This window comes from Silurus aristotelis, assembly GCF_946808225.1.
Source record: "Silurus aristotelis genome assembly, chromosome: 13".
In the NCBI taxonomy this organism is placed as follows: Eukaryota; Metazoa; Chordata; class Actinopteri; order Siluriformes; family Siluridae; genus Silurus; species Silurus aristotelis.
The window spans coordinates 28831863-28857807 of NC_139586.1; the positions used below are offsets into that span (position 1 = coordinate 28831863).

General features: G+C 40.8%; 1 protein-coding gene across 7 annotated transcripts in view; it reads left to right on the top strand.

The window, feature by feature from the left end:
- Positions 1 to 2916: 2916 nt before the first annotated feature.
- The window catches only part of celf5a (cugbp, Elav-like family member 5a), a 194291-nt gene continuing 171262 nt past the window's right edge, over positions 2917 to 25945 (top strand). For all 7 annotated transcript variants that reach the window (XM_083559233.1, XM_083559235.1, XM_083559237.1 and 4 more), the window contains exons 1-2: positions 2917 to 3382; positions 18373 to 18455. In XM_083559233.1, the coding sequence (XP_083415359.1) occupies positions 2980 to 3382; positions 18373 to 18455 (486 nt within the window). In that variant the 5' untranslated portion in view covers positions 2917 to 2979. The remainder of the gene's footprint in view (positions 3383 to 18372; positions 18456 to 25945) is intronic.

The window sequence follows — 25945 nt, forward strand, 5'->3', positions numbered from 1 at the left end:
ACACGCACCTTCACATTTACTGAACACTTCTTTATATCATTTCCTTTTCAAAGAACTTTCTCTCCAGATTTCTCAACAACTGCAAGCTTCTTGAGAGAGAACTTAGTGGCTTTTTTGAGAACCTTCTCAAGCTTCTTCAAGCTTCTTTCAGAGGATGTGTTTGCTTTTTGGAGAACTTTCTCTCCAGCTGTCTTAACAACTGCAAGCTTCTTGAGAGAGAACTTGGTTGCTTTTTGGAGACCTTTCTCAAGCTTCTTGCATAGAATGTGGTTGCTTTTTGAAGAACTTTTTCTCCAGATGTGTTAACAACTGCAAGCTTCTTGTAGAGAACTTCTGTGGCTTACCAGCTCCACCAGCCTGTTGAAATGTAACCTTATTTCATCAACTCTTCATCTTAGTTCCAACTCAACCACCTTCAGCTTGCTGAATTACATTTCTTCATCTTTCATCTCATCTTCTAGGAATTTAAGTGGGTGCTGCAGCTTGATGTTGCTTCTAAGGTAACTTATCCATCCAAGGTGGTTGCTAGTTTTCTTCTCCAAGTCCAAATGTTCAGATCATATAAAAGTTGCAATAGTATCCAGGTACGTATCCTTCTAACAGGACCACGCTTTAAAAAAAAATCCCAGACGTTCCTCAGTGTCAGGCTTTGATGGATGCTGGCTCCCTCGGGTTGCTGTTGAACACCACGCTTGGGGTCTTCACATGCTTCTCATTGATGATTTCAGTGCCTGAGGTGCTGAAGCAGAACATATCAACCATCTGTCATTTCAGCATCATCACTCTGGATGTGGATGGATTAAAGCTCAGACACAGCCACACTGTCAGCATCTCCAGGTTAGCTCCTGACGGTAAACTGGAGAACACCAAGCTGCTCATTGTCTGGTGCATTTTGCGTCCACATCATGCGTACGCTATAATTTGTGTCTTCTCCAACAAAATGGGCTCATGCACTGATATCCTCAAAGTATCATGAGAAGGTTGATCTGTAGATGTTTCTGCTACAAGCAGCAAACATTTTAGTACTCGGAACTATATGTAGCTTCTCTGAAAGTCCCACCACAATCGATCTCGCAGACGAGTGAAATACTAACAGTGATGGTCAATAAACCAATCTAGTGGAAGTTCTGCCTCTTTCCATCCCATCAAGAACACCTCTAAATTTAGATATCCTACCTCCTTCAAGGGCTGCTTCAATACCAACAAGCTCCAACGACTATCCAGTCACGAAGCCTCGCCATCAGGAGTCGTCATAAGAGTTTTTTTTGTCTCGAGGAATGATGGCAAGGGAAAGTTCTTCAATCGCTACTAGATAAAAGATAGAAATGAAAACATATTTCAGTGGAGCAGAAGAGTAACAACAATGCATTACACCTTTAAAGCCTATTTTCCAGGATTGATCGAGATATTGATTGGCGTATTGAAGCTCAACGCCACTTCCTGTCAATAAAGTAGAACATGGAGTGAAGAAAATGGATTTTTTTCTAGTTTTGTAAAAAAAAAAAAAAAAAAAAAAAAAAAAAAGGGAATCTTTGGAAAATAAGAAATAATAGACCACAACACCTGAAATAATTAAAAAAGAACTTGGTGAAACAATCTTTTCTGGTAGTTCCTCCAGGAAAACTCATGAGTGTGTGCGAGTGTATGTGTGTGTGTGTGTGTGTGTGTGTGTGTGTGTGTGTGTGTGTGTGTGTGTGTGTGTGTGTGTGTGGATTTCTTGTGCTCCATTGGTTTTCAATACCGTGTGCTCAGCGGAGGAAAAGACGGTCGTTGGTAGAATAAACACAGATTTCCTATTTACATACAGAAATATATATGAAATGAGCTCAAAGTGGCAGAACGTCCACCATCATGTTTCAGAGCAGACTGATATCTGCATAAAGCTTCTGAACATCATCTCCATATACAGACCTGCAGGTTTCCTCCCATATCCCAAAAATCATACGAGTAGATGGATTTGGTACTCTAAATTGTCCCTAGGTGTGTGTGTGTGTGTCTCTGTGTGTGTGTGTGTGTGTGTGTGTGTGTGTGTGTGTGTGTATGTGTGTGGGTGTGTGTATGTGTGTGTGTTTTGATCAGCACACGATTTAAACCTTGAATGAATCTTTTAGATCACTGAATGTGTTCAGTGGCGGGGTTGCGATTCCACTTTATCACCGTTTGGTGTCGCCCGAGTGCAGCGAAACACGCAGTTTATGGCCTTCAGCCGCTTTGCTTGTGTTCTGTGTGTGTGTTTGTATTTGTATGTATTTTAATGTGAATGTGTGTATGTTTGTATGTTAATGTAAAGGTGTGTATGTGTGTTTGAATGTGGATGTGAATGTTCATGTCACTGTGTGTATGGTGAATGTGTGTTTCGATGTAAATGTGTGTATTTGTATGTGAATGTGCATATAATGTGTATTTATATGTGGATATAAGTGTATATTCGTATTTGTATGTCTGTGTGTATATGTGTATGAGAGTGAGTGTATTTTAATGTGCATTTGATGAGTGTGTGTCGATTTGAATGTGTGTATGTGCATGGTTGTATGTGGATGTAAATATGTGTATTTGTATGTGGCTATATGTGTGTGTATTTGTATTTTGTATGTAGATATGTGTGTGTGTGTGTGTGTGTGTGTGTGTGTGTGTGTGTGTGTGTGGATATGGATATGGATGTGAATGAGTGGGTGTGTATTTGTATGTTAATGTGTATATATTAGTATGTGGTGTGTATTTTATTTTGTGGTGGATGTGAATGTGTATTTGTATGTGGATACCTGTGTGTGTGTGTGTGTGTGTGTGTGTGTGTGTGTGTGAGTGTGTGTGTGTACTTGGATGTGAACGTGCATGTGTGTGTGTGTGTGTGTGTGTGTGTGTGTGTGTGTCGACCTGAAAAAGAGTGCAGGTTTCCAGCTGAGTACTCCCTGTGTGTGTGTGCTGGCGCGTGCGCGCGCGCGCTGTCATTATTGCTATCCAGTCTGCTCCGCGCTCGCGATGGCCAGATTCATTCGGCGTGAGGCAGCAAGGCAGCAGCGCTGTCCCGCTCCCGCTCCGGTCCCCGCTCCGGTCCCCGCTCCTGCACCCTCACACGCTCCGGTTCCAGTTCCGTGCAGCCTGCTCGCGCCTGGTCCCGCGGAAGCACCGAGCCCACAGCCGCTACTCTTCCTCCTCCTCCTTCCCTACCAGCACCAGGTTCTTCCCGAACCCATGAACGGCTCCGAGTCCATCTCCATCCACCAGGAGAGCGGCACCATGAAAGACCAAGACGCGATCAAGCTGTTCATCGGGCAGATCCCGCGGAACCTGGAGGAGAAAGACCTGAAGCCACTGTTCGAGCAGTTTGGGAAAATCCACGAACTCACCGTGTTAAAGGACCGATACACCGGCATGCACAAAGGTAACACACACACACACACACACACACACACACACACACACACACACACACACACACACACACACACACACACACACCTGTTCATATAGGGCATCAGACGCACAAGTCCGTCACAGCTGTGACACGGGACCTTCCCTCATCCAGGTGTTTTATTATAGATTATCTGCAACCTTTCTGCTGCATGATGTTCTCCAGAATCCTCTCCATCATTCTTCTGCCATGAAGCTCAGAGCTCTTCTAGAAAATTTTCCATTCACTTGTATAATTTTTGACATGCAGTCTGTAGTGTACCTGTGGGATTTACAACGGGTGTATGTGTGTGTGTGTGTGTGTGTGTGTGTGTGTGTGTGTGTGTGTGTGTGTGTGTATGAGACTCTGAGCAACCTGTACAAAGACTCTTGTCAGTCATATATGATGCTTTTTCAGATCAGGGTAAATATTTTCTTCTCTATTCATCTGTCCATTTTTTTTACATCCAGGAATTCATTCATTTTCTTAACCTCCAAATTTAACGTTCAGCCAAATTTAAAGTATTATCCTCAGGCTGGAGATCTCCAGAACCTCTCTAATGGACCTCATGCCCTGAGTAGGTCAGTTTCTTTGAAACCTGAATGACCGACGTGTTGTTCCTTTTAATGATGAGAATTAAGACCACCTCAAACAAGTGCTCATGCGGAACCCAGGAAGAGGCGTGCATGTTTCTCAGCATGGTGTATGGTTCTAGTTAGGTATGACGCACGTTTTACTTTTGTGGCTGTGTAGTTGTGAAGATTAAAGAAACGGGGTATGCGTGAAAAAGTTCAGCAGGCTTCACTTTCAGCAGGTGAGGAATCTTTAAAAGAATATACAGGTACGCAATGGTTGGTTTCCAGAAGCTTATATGAGCATGCATGGACACACACACACACGCGCACACACACACACACACACACACACACACACACACACACACACACACACACACACACACACACACACACACACACACACACACACACACACACACACACATTCAAAATATGGGAGGTGGTAGCTTAATGGTTAAGGCATTGGACTTTGGACCAGAAGGTCATGAGTTCAAATCCCAGCTACACCAGGCTGTTACTCCTCAGCTTGTGAGCAAAGCCCTTAACCCCTTTATCTGCTCAGAACATCAGTTTGAATATAGTGTACATTATTAATGAAACATCCAGTGTAGTATAAGTTCTACCTAAAGTCCAGTGGACGTCAAGCTCAGTGATTAAACCTCTAGGTCATTGTTCAGAAGGTCAGGGGTTCAAGCCCCTGTATTGCCCAGCTGGAGCCCTGGAGAAAAGCTCTTAACCCTCTCTCCTCCAGGACTCCTGTTTCATGCTGCACTCTGACCCCAGCATTCCTAAAAAAAAAAGTCACTGTAATGTATATGTGACAGGTCCAGTCCTCTTTCTCTCTTTAATAAACAGATGATGGGAGGTTCCTCCTGCTAAAGGGATGAGATGTGGAGACCAGGCTGCTAATTCATTCAAGCAGGAAAACACGGCATTAGTTTGTCAGGCGTGGTAATAACGCATGACCATAATGACTCGAGCGAAGAGGATTAGTGGTTCTAGGTATTGTCTGAAGCCCGGGGTTCCTCGGATCAGCTGGCCCTCATGTCCCTTAACGGCACCGGCTTTTCCACCAATTAAAAATGTGCTCTGCTCCGGGACGCAGCAATATTTAATAGGACTAACACTGTTCGATGCCGTCCCCAGGCAAATATCGGGATTAATAATTAGCATTCGGCACTGCGATATTTAATGATTGATCGTTGAAAGTGTAACACTCCCTTAGCACTTAATTAAAGTTTGGATGTTTAATATTTAACGAACTATTATGGGAATATGAGATTTTCTGAATTTTTGTACATTATAAATGCGGATAAATGCAGGGCGGCGGTTCGGAGGTGTTCACCACATCGTCCTGTTTTTTTTTTTTCTTTCTCGCGTATGGAGAATTCTTATTGTTACAAATGATCATACGTGGCAGAGTGAAATATTAGCATTAATGCCATCGAGGATCATATTCCTAATGTCTTTCTAACCGGCTCTTGAAAGCCCTGAACAATAAATCAGAGTAATAATCGAATGAAAATGGCAGCATTGTTTTTTTTAACTCGTCTTGTTGAAGTGGGTTTCATGTGCGGACGTCATGCGCTAAACCTCCGGATTCAGGGCATTTATGTGCAATACAATCAGGCTTTTTTTTCCTCTCCTCTATTGATTCGAGATGCACGTAAGATTGATTTTGTGAAGCTTTTGGAGTTTTGTGGAATTCTACTATATGATTGTGCATTTTGTATAGAAGAATGGCTTCAAAAGTCCAGGCTGTTAATAGAAAAAGTGTGTGAAACGAGGATAATTACCTCTTGAGATAAGGTTAATTGGAGTCAGAAGTTCCAATCCGAGTGTGGGTTTGGACTGCGCTCCCATAGGAGGAAAAAAAAGACAACTTGTCGTTCACCAAATTCGGTTCGATTGCAAAACGATGTATTCAGATGATATTTTTGGAGATTTCTGAAGACGTATGTTCAGAAAGTCGACGTTCAAGCTCATGTTCAGGATCAATTCTGCCCATTGAAACTGCACACGGTGAGTTTTGTGCTTGAGTGAAAAATTCACAACATTAACAATGAATATGAACTATAATAAATGAGTATTTGGTGTCTTCTAGATGAGGATGAGGTTCTCTTTTGGGTCTGGTTCTTCTCATGGTTCCTCATATCATTACTTGGAGTCACCACTGGCTTGCTGATTAGGGAAAAAGTTCGAGGGCTGATGCTAAAATGTTATAATTATATCTACAATGTCCCTTTGTTAAAATCGCTCTACAAAAAAATTTAATTGAATTAATAGAATTGATTAATGCTCTGAATAATGACATCAATCCAGATTAATGGGTTGTAATTATTATAGAAAATGATGTTTGTTCAGCAACCAATCTTCTTTGCTGGTTAATTTTCCACCAAAAGTGCTGCATATCGACACCAAACATGGAATTCATCCTATGTGTGAAACACGGTGGTGGGTGCATTGATTTTTCATGATTTGGATGATTTTATGGTCGTCTGTTACACGGTTTTAAAATGGATTAGAATTGAGTTTATTAGATGGACAGCACATGTAGGACGTTTTGGAGACAAGGTGAGGGAGGTGAGATTGAGATGGTTTGGACATGTGCAGAGGAGGGACATGGGGTATATCAGTAGGAGATTGCTGAGGATGGAGCCACCAGGAAGAAGGAAAAGAGGAAGACCAAAGAGAAGGTTTATGGATGTGGTGAGGGAAGACATGCAGGTAGTTGGTGTGAAAGAGGCAGATGTAGAGGACAGGGGGGGTATGGAGACGGATGATCTGCTGTGGAGACCCCTAATGGGAGAAGCCGAAAGAAGAAGAAGAAGAAAAAGCACCATAGACTCTAATGTTTTGTCTGCATTTTAGATCAGGATTGATGGACATTCATGGTCTAGACGGTGAAACTACTTGATAAATTTGGTTGTTAGATCAGATGCTTATTCTCGTGGTTCACCAATTTGGCAACTACACCACAATTGCGTTTTGTTTCGTTATATTTTTGGGTTAATAATCAATAATTCGGTAGATTTTGGTGGAGCGTGATGGCAGAATCAAATCTGATATTCTGATTTACTAATCTAATAGTCAACATACAATATATGGACAAAAGTTTGTGGACACCTGAACGTGATATTTGTCCTTTTTGAACATTCACATTTAGCCTCCATTTGATGTTATAATTATCTCTACCTTTCTGGGAAGATGTTCCACTATATTTTGTGGAGATTCATTAAGCCACAAGGGTGTTAATAAAGTCTGATGTACTGATGTGGGTGAGAGGTGAGGAGGCCTGGGGTGCAGTTAGCGTTCATCAGAGCTCCATAGCAGGAGATCATCCTCTCCAAATCCATGGAAAGCAGCTCTTCATGGAGCTGGCTATGTGCACAGGGGCCCTGTCATGCTGGAACAGGTTTGGGTCTACTAGTTCAGGTGAAGGGAAAATATCATGCTCCTGCATCCAGATGTTCTATACAGTTCTGTGCCTCCAAATTTGTGCATTTTAGTGAAGAAGCAAAAATGACTGTCAGCTTTTTAATGAACAATGATTTTGTTAATTGATACTGAACACTTGTATGTAGAAGAAGCTTCTCAAACCAGCCAAATGTTTTACACTGAAACAAGCAAGTTTCAGCCACAACCCAAAATAGACGAGTGTATTATGCAACAAGGTTTTTTTTTCTGTTTCTTTTTTAAATAGGCAAAAAATCTGCCTGATCTCGATTGGATGACCATTAATAAAACAACAAAACCCATACATTTGTTTTCAAAGCGGATGTTCTATTACTACCAGAATCTCTGCAGTAAAATTCTGTTTTTGTTTTTCTGAGACCTATGTTGCACTTTAGATTAGAATATCTTTTGAAACATGTTGGCTATAATTTAAATGATGGATCCTTCAGATAAACGATGAGAAATCTGTTATGTTACCGGCTGTTGAACATTTGGGACACAATAAAAAAAAAGAAAAAGTGTACGATTTGCTCAGAACCTTGAAAAAAAAAATCAGTTCTGGTCGGTTTTTATGGTCTGAACCTGGCAGCTTCCTTCAAACCATGCTTAGTATCGTCATGGCAACTACAGTGCAATATTTTTCTATGAACGGTGACATGGATAAATATATATACATACCTTACATCAGATTCAAGCTTTTTTGCAGGAAATTTTTCATTTTTTTAGGGTAAAACTGTATACAGAATGTAAATAAAATAAGCTGAGGTCAGATTGTTGAAAGCTGAATAAAAAGCCAAGATTTTCGTTCTGAGTTTTGCTGATACATAAGAATTTCTGGGAAAGATTGGAGGACCTCTATGATCTCGAAAGCATGCTAAGATCTTCCCAGGCATTTTAATAATAATAATAATAAAAAAAAAACATAATTCTTTCAGTCTCATAATTTCTGACTCTTTTAAATAAGAAGTTGGGCAATTTTTTGACATTATTTTGTGTGCAAGTGCAGAAGAAATGATCTGTGTTATGTTATGGAGAAATGCACTGTGCATGTTTATTTTTTTCTATTGATCCACTGTGAATCTGCGATCACTGAAAGTTTGTTGTCTCACATTCGGACTCCTTCCGTCTCGCTGAACTGGACAGGAGAGAAATAAAAAGCAGAAGGCTAAAGCAGGGCAGAACAGATTAACAAACTAAGAGAGAGATTGTCCGATCCATAAAAAACTAAATGGTGGGTTTAACGTGAAGGTGCGCAAGAAGTGACTACTCGGCGTGAGAGCATAAAAATTGGAATTCGATTAAGTTCATTTGTAGAGCAGGTTTAACAAAGGATGTTGTCTGAAAGCAGCTTTTTTGAGATAAAGCGGTTTCGAAAGCTGAATAAAACAATGTGACTGTGGTGAAGGTAAAACTCCCTGAGACTTCATCAAGAAGAAACCTGGAGACTCAAAAGAAAAACAACACACAATGTCTATTCATTACAGTTTCATCATTGTTGAGCTGTCCATGGTCCTGAATTATTGTAGCAAACTGTTGATTATAATTACAATTAATTACAGTCCAAATCCATCCTTTAAAGTTCTTGAGTTGCTCAGGAACATCATGGATCATTTAGGATGTTAATGTGGAACCATTCTTACATAGAGACATAGAATGGTTTCTAATTGAAGAGAACACTTCAAGAGAACACTGGAACATCCAGAGATACAGCAGGGTGGGGAGGTTTTAGCTCAGTGGTTAAACTGTTGGATCAGAAGGTCACAAGTCCCAGCACCATAAATTATCCTTTAAAGTGGATAACGTTGTAAGCTTAACATCATCATCATCATTATCATCATCCTACAGACATATTTATTCCCCAACGTAATTACAAATGACATTACGAGGAATGAGAATAAAAAAAAAAAAAACGATCATTGTTCTTTGTGCCACTCGTCAGGAATAGGTTTGAAAGGATTGCTGCTCAGCAGGGCTATAAATAGGAATCTGTGGTATTTCCAAAAATAGGTTAAGCTGCCATCGCTGCACTGCTGGCATGACATCACCACATTGCTGCCAGCTTTCCCCGAAGACCACTCCTGTACTGTGGAAATGAAGGGAAGCAGAGTGTGAGGGAGGAAAAAACAGAGACGACGGGTGGGGATGGAGGTGGGGGTGTTGGGATGGACTGAAAGAGAGAAAGAGTAGGAAAACAAAAGCGATAGAAGAAGAAAGAGAAAGAGAGAGAGAGAGAGAGAGAGAGAGAGAGAGAGAGAGAGAGAGAGACGGGGGGTAGATGCACCCTCTATTGCTGCCATTTCATTTTTCGTTTCTTTGTTCTTCTGAGAGTTTTTTCTTCACTGCACCGCATCAATTAGACTCGACTGTGTATATCTGTGACATGCCAGTTTCCTCCTTTACCGCTTTACCATTCTGCCCTGTTCCGGGGCAACTTGGGTGCATTCCTGTTAAAGTGATGATGGTGATAGATCTAACACTGAGTGTGATGCGTAGTTTCAGGAGCTTTCAGGAGAAAGTGGGATCAAATTTATTTCTTACACTTTCTTACCGTATTGTGGTCGCATTCATACCTTGCTATGTTCTCGCAGGGTTTTTCAGTTACCCTTACAGAGCTTTATGTGGATGAGGTGGTATCAGAAGTTTTCTAGACTAATGGTGCTAACTGGTGCTATTCTGATGGCGAATGCTGCAACGAGACATTCGAGATGTTTCGAGCGGCACACGTGCTTTAGAAACGGAAGAACATCACTGGAGGAAGGAAAGAGCTCAGGAAGACCTACAACGATCTCAACCCCCCCCGAAAAAACCATTTGACAACTTGTGCATGATGATCGTTGAACAATCCACATGATCTCACTTCTGCACCCATCCTACTCACCAGATTTGGCTTTTGCAGACTTCGCCTCCCTGCCAAACATGAAGTTTCAGCTCAAAGGTCACCGTTTTGACACTGTTGCAGAGATCCAGCGCAAATCGCAGAAGGTGCTTGAGAATTTTTTTAACGACATGTTTGAAGGAATATCACAGAGAAATGTATTGAGTGTGTGTGTGTGTGTGTGTGTGTGTGTGTGTGTGTGTGTGTGTGTGGTTTGCGGTCTGCAAGCTAATTAATGGTTCCAATTATATACCGTAAATCATTTTCAACAAAAAGTAATCAACGTTCACATTCAGCATGTAGATCCATAGTAAAAGGTACAAGAGATATCCCCTTGAGGGCACCACCTCAGTGGTAATAAGTGAATCACTACAAGCATTAATCTGAACACTTTTCCTTCTCAACACTCGTTGAGTATTGGGACACCTGACTTTTCCACCCATGTGTGGTTCTTCCCAGAAAAATTCTCACAAAAGCTTCTCTTTGCTTGAAGCATACATGTTCCAGCATGACAATGCCCCTGTGCACAAAGCCAGCTCCATGAAGATCTGCTTTACATGGGTTGGAAGATCTGGAAGATCTCCTGCTTTAGAGCTCCAACTCTATTTTACATAAATGTGAACACTCACTGCACCCCAGGTCTCCTCACCTCACCCACATCAGTACCTGACTTTACTAACACCCTTGTGCATGTATGAATCTCCAGAAATCTTCACAAAATCTAGTGGAACATCTTCCCAGAAGAGTGGAGTTTATTCTAAGAGCAAATGAGACTAAAAGTTGTGTTCAAAAAGCACTTAAAAAAAATACATCATCGGCAGATTTTTGATAACTTCTTCTTCTTCTTCTTTTTTCGGCTTCTCCCATTAGGGGTCTCCACAGCAGATCATCCGTCTCCATACCCCCTGTCCTCTACATCTGCCTCTTTCACACCAACTACCTGCATGTCTTCCCTCATCACATCCATAAACCTCCTCCTTGGTCTTCCTCTTTTCCTCCTTCCTGGTGGCTCCATCCTCAGCATTCTCCTACTGATATACCCCATGTCCCTCCTCTGCACATGTCCAAACCATCTCAATCTCACCTCCCTCACCTTGTCTCCAAAACGTCCTACATGCGCTGTCCCTCTAATAAACTCAATTCTAATCCTGTCCATCGTCGTCACTCCCAACGAATATCTCAACATCTTCAGCTCTGCTACCTCCAGCTCCACCTCCTGTCGTTTATTCAAAGCCATTGTCTCTAAACCATACAACATCTCAGGTCTCACCACAGTCCTATAAATAGATTTTTGATAACGTTTAGAAATAGTATAAAATTTCTCAATAGAAAAAAAAAATCTTGAAATGAGTAGACTTGTCTAGAAAAAGCATTAATCATAATAAAAATATACATTTTTGTAGTCATATCTAAATAAAGGTTGAATAATAAGAAATAGATTTAAAAAGCCCACACCAGTTTTTACTTCTGCTGCACTTGGAAAACCGTTGGAAACTATCAATCCATGCATGTGTGAGGAAAAAACGGTTTTGTTCTTCAGACTCCCGGCTAGACGAGGATCATGGATGTTGGACACACTTAAAGGTGCCTGGTTTAATTAAGCTTTACAGGTTACGCTAGAGTACTGCTTATATTACAAAACTCATTACAAGCTAATTGAGCCGGGGCAGGGACAGTGCTGCTGTTGGAAGTGGATTGCATTGTAGAGAATCAGACTCTCGTAGTGGTTGAAACGGCAGTGGTGGTGGGGCTCGTTATATAGTGGATCTGTATGTTCAAAGTAAGTTTGAAGCTGATGAGACTTTATGTTCGGTGCACCAGACCTTGGCTCACTATTTAGGAACTAACTGCTCTGTGATGAGAAAAAGAAAAGAAAAGAAAAGTAGAACTGATGGGGAAGAGGATTGCCATGTGATTAGGCTACGAGAAGAAGAATTGAATCATTGAGAGGCAGATTTATCCTATAGGCATCTATATTTAATGGGCATTTCGCAGCTAACGTGGTGGCGCGCTCGAGAATCGGCGGGCGGGCGGGCGGCGTTTGCTCCAGAGGACCATCCGTAAATAAGGCAGAAAATGGATGCTGTCAGCTGCAAAGAGGCAGAAAAGCAGCCGCCGTTCACAGCTTGCTTAATCTCCACCATGTCTCTCCATGAAGCTCCAGTCATCCAGGGAGCCTCGCTCAGAAAACGGTGTACCCAAAGACTGTAGTATATGCAGCTTCTTATTAAAAATGACAGCATTCTGTACACGCCAGCATTGTTCACGTTGCATAAGCACCCGATGTGATTATCAAACACCGTGGCAGATCGTTTACTTACACCGTCCCTGTTTTTTTTATTTTTTTTATTATTCCTCTTCTCCCACCCTCCCAGTCGTTTGCCGCGATGTCAGCAGGGCTTCTTTTATGTTGCATTTCGTATAATTTCATCATGCAGCCCGAAAAAACAAATTTTTTTTCTCACTTGGTATGCAACAGCTTGCTGGTAATTTGTACATGTTTGGATTCCAATTATGAAGTTGTTAGAGCCAGAGCCCGTGGGCTGCAAGTGCGTATTACACCATACATTAAAGCGTGCCGAAACACTTTTAAATTGAGATTGTATTTTCTTAGCCTTTCACATATTTATTCTTTCTTACGTTCTCTTTTTTTTCCTCCCTTCTTCTTAATGTCATTGCAGCAGTTAATTTGCTCCAGACATGCCGCGTTTTTCCACCTATGCAAATGCATCCAATTTAATAGCGGCGTAATTGCACGACGCAAAAAACATTCCTTTCAAACCGAGGGTCAGGGACATGGCCTTGGTTGGAGCTTTTATAGACATAAAAACTCTTTGATGTATTTAAACATATTAAATTATTTAATACACCGTTGGGTGAAAGTTATTTCTGGGCGAGCGCTTGGAGCACAACCTGGGTTCACATGGCCTGCATGGAAAAGGGGTCACGTTTATGTCAAGTTTATATGAGGTGAGAAAGATAGTCAAAAGGTAGATCTTGATGTTTCTTGGATTTATGGATATTAGATTAGATTAGATTTGAGGTCCCCTGGTGGTCTAGTGGTTAGGATGCTCTCACCGCTGCGGCCCGGGTTCGATCCCCGGTCAGGGAACCGACCCCATCCATTAGGGTTGCACAAGCCTTAGTGCCGGTCCCAAGCCCGGATAAATGGGGAGGGTTGCGTTGGGAAGGGCATCCAGCATAAAAACATGTGCCAAATCAAACATGTGGATGGTCCGCCGTGGCGCCCCCTAACGGGAGAAGCTGAAATAAAGATTAGATTCGATTCAATTCAACTTTATTGTCATTGTGCAAGGTACATGTACAGAGCCAATCAAACGCAGTTAGCATCTAACCAGAGGTGCATTAACAAGCAATGAATAGCAGTGTGATAATGTACAGAAGGTGCAGTAGGTAATGGAAAAGACTATAAAAGATATTTATATATATTTATGCATATAGTAATATACAATATACAGTGCGAAGATGTGCACAGATGTCAAGAGATGACATACTCAAATGACATGATAGTTATGTACAAGTATGAATGTTATATGATACAGTATATACAGAATAAATATGGGTGGAATGTACAGTACATTTAAAAAAAAATTTAAAACAAGTTATGGATGGTGCAAAAATGCATAGTGGATAAGCAAAGAAAAAGGAAACAACACAAAAAGTGACAATGCAGTAGTGTATTTTTACATTGTATGATGTAACCACAACCACATTAGTGGGCTTGTTCATACCTTGTTCATGGGAGTCGACGTTTAATAAAGTTCCAGTTCCTGTCCGAACTATCGACGAAAAAATACATGCCAATAGTTTTTCCGGGTTCCAGGCTGTTTTTACACGCAAGACTGTTATATTTATTATTTTGTAATTCATTCGTTATTTCATTATATTTATTCAATCGTTTTTTGCCAATCCATTGTGATCCAACACCACAGTGTTTCCTGTAGACCTCTCTCATCTAATCTAGAGTTAGGGTTAGAGTTAGTGTTAGATTTAGGGTTAGAGTTAGGGTTAGATTTAGGGTTAAAGTTAGGGTTAGAGTTAGTGTTAGAGTTAGTGTTAGAGTTAGGTTTAGAGTTAGTGTTAGAGTTAGTGTTAGAGTTAGGGTTAGAGTTAGGGTTAGAGTTAGTGTTAGAGTTAGGGTTAGAGTTAGGGTTAGAGTTAAGGTTAGAGTTAGTGTTAGAGTTAGTGTTAGAGTTAGTGATAGAGTTAGGGTTAGAGTTAGTGTTAGAGTTAGGGTTAGAGTTAGGGTTAGAGTTAGGGTTAGAGTTAGTGTTAGAGTTAGTGTTAGAGTTAGGGTTAGAGTTAGTGTTAGAGTTAGGGTTAGAGTTAGGGTTAGAGTTAGTGTTAGAGTTAGGGTTAGAGTTAGGGTTAGAGTTAGTGTTAGAGTTAGTGTTAGAGTTAGTGATAGAGTTAGTGTTAGAGTTAGGGTTAGAGTTAGTGATAGAGTTAGTGTTAGAGTTAGGGTTAGAGTTAGGGTTAGAGTTAGTGTTAGAGTTAGTGTTAGAGTTAGGGTTAGAGTTAGTGTTAGAGTTAGGGTTAGATTTAGGGTTAGAGTTAGTGTAAGAGTTAGTGTTAGAGTTAGGGTTAGAGTTAGTGTTAGAGTTAGTGTTAGAGTTAGGGTTAGAGTTAGTGTTAGAGTTAGGGTTAGAGTTAGTGTTAGAGTTAGAGTTAGTGTTAGAGTTAGGGTTAGAGTTAGGGTTAGAGTTAGTGTTAGAGTTAGTGTTAGAGTTAGTGATAGAGTTAGTGTTAGAGTTAGTGTTAGAGTTAGGGTTAGAGTTAGGGTTAGAGTTAGTGATAGATTTAGTGTTAGAGTTAGGGTTAAAGTTAGTGTTAGAGTTAGTGTTAGAGTTAGTGTTAGAGTTAGGGTTAGAGTTAGTGATAGAGTTAGTGTTAGAGTTAGGGTTAGAGTTAGTGTTAGAGTTAGTGTTAGAGTTAGTGTTAGAGTTAGGGTTAGAGTTAGTGTTAGAGTTAGTGTTAGAGTTAGTGTTAGAGTTAGGGTTAGAGTTAGTGTTAGAGTTAGGGTTAGAGTTAGGGTTAGAGTTAGTGTTAGAGTTAGGGTTAGAGTTAGTGTTAGAGTTAGGGTTAGAGTTAGGGTTAGAGTTAGTGATAGAGTTAGTGTTAGAGTTAGGGTTAGAGTTAGGGTTAGAGTTAGTGATAGAGTTAGTGTTAGAGTTAGTGTTAAAGTTAGTGTTAGAGTTAGTGTTAGAGTTAGGGTTAGAGTTAGTGATAGAGTTAGTGTTAGAGTTAGGGTTAGAGTTAGTGTTAGAGTTAGTGTTAGAGTTAGGGTTAGAGTTAGTGTTAGAGTTAGGGTTAGAGTTAGGGTTAGAGTTAGTGATAGAGTTAGGGTTAGAGTTAGGGTTAGAGTTAGTGTTAGAGTTAGTGTTAGAGTTAGTGATAGAGTTAGTGTTAGAGTTAGGGTTAGAGTTAGGGTTAGAGTTAGTGATAGAGTTAGTGTTAGAGTTAGTGTTAGAGTTAGGGTTAGAGTTAGTGTTAGAGTTAGTGATAGAGTTAGTGTTAGAGTTAGGGTTAGAGTTAGTGTTAGAGTTAGTGTTAGAGTTAGAGTTAGGGTTAGAGTTAGGGTTAGAGTTAGTGATAGAGTTAGTGTTAGAGTTAGGTTTAGAGTTAGTGTTAGAGTTAGTGTTAGAGTTAGTGTTAGAGTTAGGGTTAGAGTTAGTGTTAGAGTTAGTGTTAGAGTTAGTGATAGAGTTAGTGTTAGAGTTAGGGTTAGAGTTAGTGTTAGAGTTAGGTTTAGAGTTAGGGTTAGAGTTAGTGTTAGAGTTAGTGTTAGAGTTAGTGTTAGAGTTAGGGTTAGAGTTAGTGATAGAGTTAGTGTTAGAGTTAGTGTTAGAGTTAGTGTTAGAGTTAGTGTTAGAGTTATTGTTAGAGTTAGTGTTAGAGTTAGTGTTAGAGTTAGTGATAGAGTTAGGGTTAGAGTTAGGGTTAGAGTTAGTGTTAGAGTTAGGGTTAGAGTTAGGGTTAGATTTAGGGTTAGAGTTAGTGTTAGAGTTAGGTTTAGAGTTAGGGTTAGAGTTAGTGTTAGAGTTAGTGTTAGAGTTAGTGTTAGAGTTAGGGTTAGAGTTAGGGTTAGAGTTAGTGTTAGAGTTAGGGTTAGAGTTAGGGTTAGAGTTAGTGTTAGAGTTAGTGTTAGAGTTAGGGTTAGAGTTAGTGTTAGAGTTATGGTTAGAGTTAGGGTTAGAGTTAGTGATAGAGTTAGTGTTAGAGTTAGTGTTAGAGTTAGGGTTAGAGTTAGTGTTAGAGTTAGTGTTAGAGTTAGTGATAGAGTTAGTGTTAGAGTTAGGGTTAGAGTTAGGGTTAGAGTTAGTGATAGAGTTAGTGTTAGAGTTAGTGTTAGAGTTAGGGTTAGAGTTAGTGTTAGAGTTAGTGATAGAGTTAGTGTTTGAGTTAGGGTTAGAGTTAGTGTTAGAGTTAGTGTTAGAGTTAGAGTTAGGGTTAGAGTTTGGGTTAGAGTTAGTGATAGAGTTAGTGTTAGAGTTAGGTTTAGAGTTAGTGTTAGAGTTAGTGTTAGAGTTAGTGTTAGAGTTAGTGTTAGAGTTAGTGTTAGAGTTAGGGTTAGAGTTAGTGATAGAGTAAGTGTTAGAGTTAGGGTTAGAGTTAGTGTTAGAGTTAGGTTTAGAGTTAGGGTTAGAGTTAGTGTTAGAGTTAGTGTTAGAGTTAGTGTTAGAGTTAGGGTTAGAGTTAGTGTTAGAGTTAGTGTTAGAGTTAGTGTTAGAGTTATTGTTAGAGTTAGTGTTAGAGTTAGGGTTAGAGTTAGTGTTAGAGTTAGTGTTAGAGTTAGGGTTAGAGTTAGGGTTAGAGTTAGGGTTAGAGTTAGGGTTAGAGTTAGTGTTAGAGTTAGGGTTAGAGTTAGTGTTAGAGTTAGTGTTAGAGTTAGTGTTAGAGTTATTGTTAGAGTTAGTGTTAGAGTTAGGGTTAGAGTTAGTGTTAGAGTTAGTGTTAGAGTTAGGGTTAGAGTTAGGGTCATCTCTTTTCAGCATTTCTAAAACATTTCTAAAAATCTCTGTTTATGGCTCTGCTTGTTGGTACGCACTTCATTATTTGAGAGTAATAATTAAAGCAGCTCTTAACATCAAATCAGGAAATGCAACGACGATACGTCGTGTGAAACGATCCGGTCTCCAGAGTGCACATTAACATGCTGACTAAAAATAGAAAAAAAAGGATGAGAGCAGAGAGCAGAGAGCGCAGATCCATTTTATAGCAGTCACTTTCACACCTATAAAAGTGTGATCCCCACTGAGGGGTTTGTAAGCTGCCAGTGAAGCAGCTTAACCCTGGCAGAGCGTCACCTGGCACCGGCACAGGTGCACCATTATAGCATGTTTACTGTCACTGTCGTAGAGCAAGGGCACATTAATGACGGCCCTGGGTTTCTCTCAGGCTGCTTCGACTGAACGAACGCCCCTCGCTCACTCGCGTGATCGTGTCTCACGGCGTCTTCTGGAAGCCCTGTGGGCTATGAGATATTCTATGCTGTCCTCCCCCACTGTCTGCGTCCCTTCACGCCCCCCCGAGGGCCTTCCCTTCTGCACCATCTCTCTGTCAGGAGCAGTCGCAGTTTATCCCACCCAGCTGAGACGTGGGTGGTTTGGACAGTGACGACAGGCTGATGTATGGAGCTCAGGCTGGAGCTACAACACTCACACACACTCTCACACACACACAAAGAACAGATAAAACAGGCTCCACCATATTAGAAAAGGAGCTGTTTGTATTTAACCAATATTCCAGGACTTCTCCCAGCCCTGTCACTGTAAGGAATGGTTGGTGCCAGCTCGATTTTTCAGCACAAACAATAAACCGAAAGACACACACACACACGTGACACTTTCTTTTATTATTATTATTAGTTTGTTCTGCGCTCAAACCCAGATCCTGACCATGTCCTCATGGATTATTCATTTCCCCCCCTTGCCTTTACTTATTGGGATCATAAAATGCAAAATTGGCCGTGTCCTGTGTTGCGATTGAATTTTTAAACAAAACCCTGCACTAACTGGTCGATTTGTCTCCCTGGTTGCTTTGTCTCACAGGTTGCGCGTTCCTCACCTACTGCGCCCGAGAGTCAGCTATCAAAGCCCAGAACGCCCTCCATGAACAGAAGACGCTGCCAGGGGTGAGTTTTTTTTTTTTGCTATTCTACAGCCGGGGCTTTCATTACGGGCCACCATATGCAGTCTGAAACCAAATGCAAGAAACTGATGTGGGAATAAATCGATAAGCCCCAGCCTTTTAAGATCAGGCTTGAAGCCGACTTTATCATGCCTCCACTGTCGTGGATACAGCAAGGAATTGATCAGATGCTTTCAATGTGCAGTGCTTAGGAGGGCCAGGGACAGCAAAATGTCAATTTTCTTTTTGGTTCTTTCAAAATTCTTTCCATTAAATTCGTTTATTATTATAATAATAAACAAGCCCGGGAAGTCATTGTAAAAGAAAATCGGGCTGTCAGGGTCCCTGTCTGTTGTCAGCATTGAGACAGAACGTTATAAAGAATTAGGAGAACATCAGACACACATTTCTGTGGTTTATCTAAAACAGGGTTTCGGCTTTTTTTTTTTTTTTCTGGTTGTGGACGTGGAATTAAAATGAGAGATACATAGGCGTGAACTGCTCCAACAGGTCATCAAAACCGAGTCTGTTTTATCCTTTTGCTTTTATCTCCAGAGCGTGTGTGGCTTTTTGTGTTAAAGGGCATCCAAATAATAGAAATGAATTTGTTCAAGAATGCCAGGGGACGTCTCCATGTGGTTACACGGAGCATGAAAAGCAGAGCGAAAAGGAAAAAAGGCAAAGGATTGTAGTTGATTTAAAGCTGACCTGGTGGTTGTTCAGACACTAATTGCACCCACAACCTCGAGGGAATCAGTCAGGGTCGAAGAGGTACAAGTACTATTTGTACATTTAATTTGTACTTTGAAGATATACACACACACACACACACACACACACACACACACACACACACACACACACACACACACACACTGATCAGGCATAACATAATGCCTGGCTCCCTCTTTTGCCGCTAAAACAGTTTTGACCCATCAAATATCAGCATTAACGTCTTCAGCAATTTGAGCTACAGGAGTTCGTCTGTTGGATCGGACCACACAGACCAGCCTTCTCTCCCCACCTTCATCCACATGTCTAGCCATCACAATTTGGCCCTTGTCAAACTCTCCCAAATCCTTACGCTCACCCATTTGTCCTGCTTCAAACACATCAACATTGAGGACAAAATGTTCACTTGCTGCCTAATAAATCTCTTCCATTTACTTACAGGTGCCATGATGTTATGCCTGATAGGTGTGTGTGTGTGTGTGTGTGTGTGTGTGTGTGTGTGTGTGTGTGTGTATATAGTTTGTTGATACCTGAGCATTAGATTGGTATGTGCTTCTCTTATAAACATCCCATTCCACATTTAGTCCCCATTTGCTTTTATAATAATCCTCACTGTTCTGAAAAGAAGATCTGCTGGACACCAGGGTTTTATTAAAGTCGGGTACTGATGTAGGTGAGGAGGCTTGGAAACTGCAGTCAGCGTTCACATTCCTCAGGTTTAATACGGTTAATAGCTCTATAGAGGGAGAAAGCAGATCTTCGTGGAGCTCAGTTTGCGCACGGTTTCATTGTCATGCTGGAACAGGTTTGGTGCTGGAACAGGTCTTCTAGTTTTGTCTAGTGTATGTGTGTATCTCTCAATGTGGTTCTAAGCAGCAATTTTGAAGAGCAGAAATGTTTTGACTGATACTTTTATCCAAAAAAGGATATAATTGAGACGGGGGACGTTTAAAGGGAACGTGTAGGGAGACGGGGGACGTTTAAAGGGAACGTGTAGGGTATATGGAATCGTTAGATTTGAAATCATGACAGCAGATAGCAGATGCCTTTACCACCTTTTTTTTTATGTCTTATTCATTGTGTACAAGTGCACTGTCATGAATTGAACTGGTTCAGGTCTATAAGTTCCACTGAGCACAAGTGTCTGCTGCCAGTTTTGGGGTAACAGTTCAGGGAAAGAACATCATATGGGTGAAAAAGGCAGGTGTCCCATTTTGCTCTGTTGCTCAGTAGCTCCTGGTTCCTCAACATCAAATGACTGTAAAAGACTGTAGAAGATCATCAGTCATAATCACACACTCCAGTGCTCATGTTAGTTCTCACTCTCCAGTGTTCTGTAGTGTTTAAAGACTAAAATCAAACTCTTGATGTCACCCAAATGAGGATGAGGTTCTGCTTTTGAGTCTGGTTCCTCTCAAGGTTTCTTCCTCATAACATCTAAGGGAGTTTGTCCTTCACCACAGTCTCCATGGTGCTCCTCAGGGATAAACACACACCATTCACCTTCACTGGTAAATTCTGTAAAGCTGCTTTGAGACGATGTCTGTTGTGAAAAGCGCAATAGAAATAAACTTGAACTTGAACTTTTGTCCATAAAGTGTATGTGTATGAATATGTGAAGGAAAAAGTTGTAAAAAAGATACACATGCACAAGCTTGTGTACTTGATGCCCTTGAATGAACTTTATTTCAAATGTTTGTGTCCTCATGAGGGATGGTGTAGAGAGAAAGAGAGAGAGAGAGAGAGGAAAAGACAGAGAGAGAGAGAGAGAGAGAGAGAAGAATGAAGTAACAAATTGAAGTTTGTGTATGTGTGTATGAGAGTGTGTATATGAGAGTGTGTGTATGAGAGTGTGTATATGAGAGTGTGTGTATGAGAGTGTGTGTATGAGAGTGTGTGTGTGTGTGTGTGTGTGTGTGTGTGTATATGTTCTGCTATATCTGCACACTCCGTCCCCTGACCAGGCTGACTTTAAATCTTTCAGCACAACCCCTGCTGCTGTGTGCTGATGGTAAGTAGATATGCCAGTTGTTTGTTTTGCAAAATCCTGCTTGATATGCAGTTTGCCAAAGGCTTCAGCGTAATTCATGTAAACTCGGATTCCCCTGGAGACGACTTACAACTTATTTATGCCTCCGGTTTCGTTATTAACTCCCAACTATTACACAGTGAAAAGGCTGGAGAGGCGGTAATCCGTCTGGCCTAAACTTATTTGCCATTTTCCAGTTTGGAACGATGGTGAAAAGGAAGCTTTTAAAATATTCCTGTTTTCATCAAAGATAATCGCTTTTATTACGTTAAATTTATTGTCAAATTATTTATTTTTTACACTTTCTGCAAGCGTGGTGGAAGTAATCAAAGTGAATGGTGTCGTCTGAGCTAATGGTAAAGTAGCCCTGTGCTTTTTAAGAGCGGTAACTCATCTGGATGTGTCGGATTATAGTTTACAGCAGCTTGTTTTTGGTTCAGCAGTTCCTCCCAAACAGACAGTTTCTCTGTGCTTTTTGTCTGATTCATGGAGCAGTACAGATGACCTCAATTTGTGATCTCATAAAAACAAAACAAAACAAAACAAAACAAAACAAAAAAAAACAGAAAGTGTGTGTGTGTGTGTGTGTGTGTGTGTGTGTGTGTGGGGTGGGTGGGGGGGTGGATTTTGAACCCATCACATCTCATTATTATGTGATCACATCCACCACATTCCAGTTACTAAAGGATGATATAGTGGTAATCGGGTAAGGATGGAGTGGGGTGGAAGGAAATGGAATTGGATAGGGTGAGGTATGATAGCAAGGAATGGGATAGGATGGGATTGGAAAGGTTGGCATAGAATGGAATGCAATGGAGTTGAATGGAATGGGATGTGATGGAATGATATGAAATGGGATAGAGAAGAGGATGGAAGAGGAATGAATGAGATGGGATGGGATTCCATCCCATGGTATGGAAAAAATGGAGTGGAATAGAATGAAAAGGATGGGATGGGTATAGGATATGAGGGAGAATGGAATTGGAAGGGATGGGATAGTGTGGGGTAAGATCGCATGATAGTATGAGATGGAATGGGGTATGATAGGATGGAATGGGGTATGATAGAATTAGAGGAAATGATATGGGATTGAATTGGATAAGAGAGAAAAGGTATAAATAAGAGAAAATGGGATAGGACATGATGGGACATCATTTACTGTAATATTATAAAATAGACTTGATTTAGACTTTGGAAACCTGTACTGTACTTTGTGTCGTTTATACACGTTAATCCATGAAAACCATGGAGGCAAACAATACACAATCAAAAAGGAACAAAAGAAGTCATAATTAGAAATCAGTGGAAAAATAAGAATGCAAATGAAGACTCTGGTACTGAGATCTCAGTCTGCCAGCTCTGGATACCGTCTGCCATCTGCCAGCCAGATTACCAGCAGTTATCTATACATCTAGTTATGAGCTGAAGCTACTTACACACACACACACACACACACACACACACACACACACACACACACACACACACACACACACACACACACACACACACACACACACACAAGCAAAATTTGTATATGTTCATGCCTAGATATGCACTGAGATATAACATTTGTTTATTTTAATAAAAAATAAAAGCAAATAGTAATAAAACTCATTACATCAATTTACCACAATTTGTGAAAAATTATCTTTTTTTTTGTCTGGCGTTGGTGCTTTTATGTGGATTCTATATATAGCTGGACTTTCAGCATATTATTATTATTATTATTATTATTACTTGTCAAATATACAGCCTGCATATGTTTTGTATACCCTGAATATATGCACTATACACTGTATAAACATAAGGTTGTGGACGCCTTAGCACAAGACTGGTATGTGTTTTCTGAACATCCCATTCCACATTTCATCCACATTTGCTGTTATAATAACCTCCACTCTTCTGGGAAGATGTTCCACTAGAGTTTAGAGTGTACTTTTACCACTATAAAGCAGATCTCCATCAAGCTGGCTTTGTTCACAGGGACATAGTCATGCTTTGCAAGTTTGGTCTCCTAGTCTAGGTGAAGGGAACATTTTTGGAAGCCACAGGATTACATATTTTTTGTTTGATTCCTGGTTTACTTTAACAGGAGCTTTTTACACAGGTTTATTATGGCTTAAAAAATATGACGAACTTGATTTAATATTTGATTTTCATTTTTTCAATTGTTGTTTTTCGTTTCAGTTTGTTTTGACGATATATACATTGATTTCCTTTTCCTTTTTCATCTTTCGAGAAAAAGTAGTCCGGCTTTAGTGTGTACTTTATAATTGACCAGGCATGTAATATATATATATATATATATATATATATATATATATACTATGACATTATAACATTCTCAGTGGTGAAGTGATGAACACTGATGATCTTCATCATGGCGCGTGTTAGTGTGTGGATTTATTTATTAGGCAGCAGGTGAACATTTTGTCCTCAAAGTTGATGTTAGAAGCAGAAAAATGGGCGTAAGGATTTGAGCGAGTTTGACAAATCGTGACGTCTAGACGACTGGGTCAGAGCGTCTCCTAAACTGCAGCTCTTGTGGGATGTTCCTGGTCTGCAGTGTTCAGAAATCAAAAGTGCTCCAAGGAAGGAACAGTGGTGAACCGGCGACAGGGTCACGTGCGGCTGAGGCTCATAGATGCACGTGTGGAGTGAAGGCTGGTCCGTGTGGTCCGATCCAACAGACGAGTTCCTGTAGCTGCTGAAAAAGTTCATGCTGTTGATGATCGACGGATCACGACTGTTTTAGCAGCAAAAGAGGGATTACCAGAATATGCTGTCTAGCTGGATAGATGGATATTAAATGGAGAGTGTATAGAACATTTAGATAATGTTTTTCTCTCTGATATTTCAGATGGTCGTTATGGTTGCACATTCGTTTTTCTCACAGTTTTTATGTTATGCTGTTATAATTATGTCTAATAACCTGCATGGCAGTTTTCTGTCCCTTTACACTAAAGACCAGAGCTGTATCAGAATAATAGGATGCTTGCTGAAGTGAGCAGAAGCGAGGGTGTGTGTCTGCTTGGGAAAGAGCCCTGCAGGCCGAGTGGGAGGAAAAGGAGGACTGAGAGGAAGACGTTCTGACAGCTGTCTGTTTCTATAAATTGGAGTCTTATCAGTGTCCTGTGAGATGAGGCAATAACATCAGCATGTATACATGCCGGTCTGTCACACAACAGCCAGCACTAACTGCACGTGTGTGTGTGTGTGTGGGTGTGTGTGCATACAAAGCTGTGTGAATGTATTTCTGCGTATGACACGACCAATACGATTGAAACAACTCTGAATGTCTTTACTAGCCCTTGTCTAAGGTTTGATAAACGATTATGGTCACGGGTTTTTACACCTAAATACTCATTTGATTGGTTGAAAAATCGTTTAGATGCGTGTGCATGCGGAATTGCGTGCTGTTTAATTGTTCGCGTTTTTCCCACCTGAGTGCAATTTTTATTATCATCTGAGCTTTAATGCTTCGATGTGAAACCTGCTGCGTGTTTATGCCCGGTGTAAGTAACGACGAAGGCGACGGTGATGTCATGAAATACTGCATATAGATATATTTATTGTTCTATAATGATACGAGTGGAATGTCAAATTGCATGTGTAATGGGAAACATGTGACCACTCGGTTTATTTTGTGTAATTTCAGTGCTGGAACAGTGGTTAAAGGGCAGCATGGTGGGGCAGAGGGTAGTGTTGCTGCCTCAATGCTTCTGGGACTTCGGTTTGATCCAGGGCTTGGGTTACTGTCTGTTTGTCTGTCTGTGGGGTTTCACATGCTGTCCTTGCGTCTGTGTGGGTTTTGTCCAGGTTCTCTGGTGTCCTTGATTGGCTACATTGAATCTGCCCCTAGGTGTGTGTGTGTGTGTGTGTGTGTGTGTGTGTGTTCCCCATTCTCTGTAGAGAATCCGTATCCATCACAAGTATTTCCAGTATGAAGCAGTTTCTGAAGAGAAATAATGAAACTACTAATACATTTATAATACATGTTTTTGCTTGCGTACATTATATGGGCTAAAGTTTGTGGACACAGCATAAAATTGGTAACCTCCACTCTTCTGGGAAGATGTTCCACTAGATTTTGTGGGGATTTGTGGTAATTCAATCAGCCACAATGGTGTCCTCATGGTAATGATGAAGGTGAGAAAGTCAGCATTCACATTTATTCATGTTCAATAGGGTTGGAGATCTATAGCAGGAGATCTTCCACCAAATCCAACTCATGTAAAGCACATCTTCATGGAGCGGCTGGCTTTGTGCACAGGGGTCTCGAATTGTCGTGCTGTAACAGGTTTGGGTCTCCTAGTTCAAGTGAACCGCATTCAAATACATCCTATACAGTTGTGTGGAAACATTCTGGGTCCAGAACCACGTATGGGTGGAAAGATCAGGTGTCCCAATACATTTGGCCAACATTTATGTATGAGTCATAGTAATTCTTTTACCATTTCCTCCACCTTTTTTATAGAAGCGTTTGGACTTAAGGTTATTGTAGGTCTGTCTAAATGATGCTGTAAATGTGTACGATTCCAATGTGTGTGTTTGTGTCCAAGGTCGCCAAGTTCTCCTCATCCAGCGATTCCCTTCTGACTTTCTTCAAAAGGCGGAAATGGACTCGCATCCTTTTCTATTCATCATCATCATCATCATCCTTTTTTACACCCACACACATTTTATCTGCCTCTTGCGAAGTCCTCTCGAACCGAAACGCTCTGAATTCC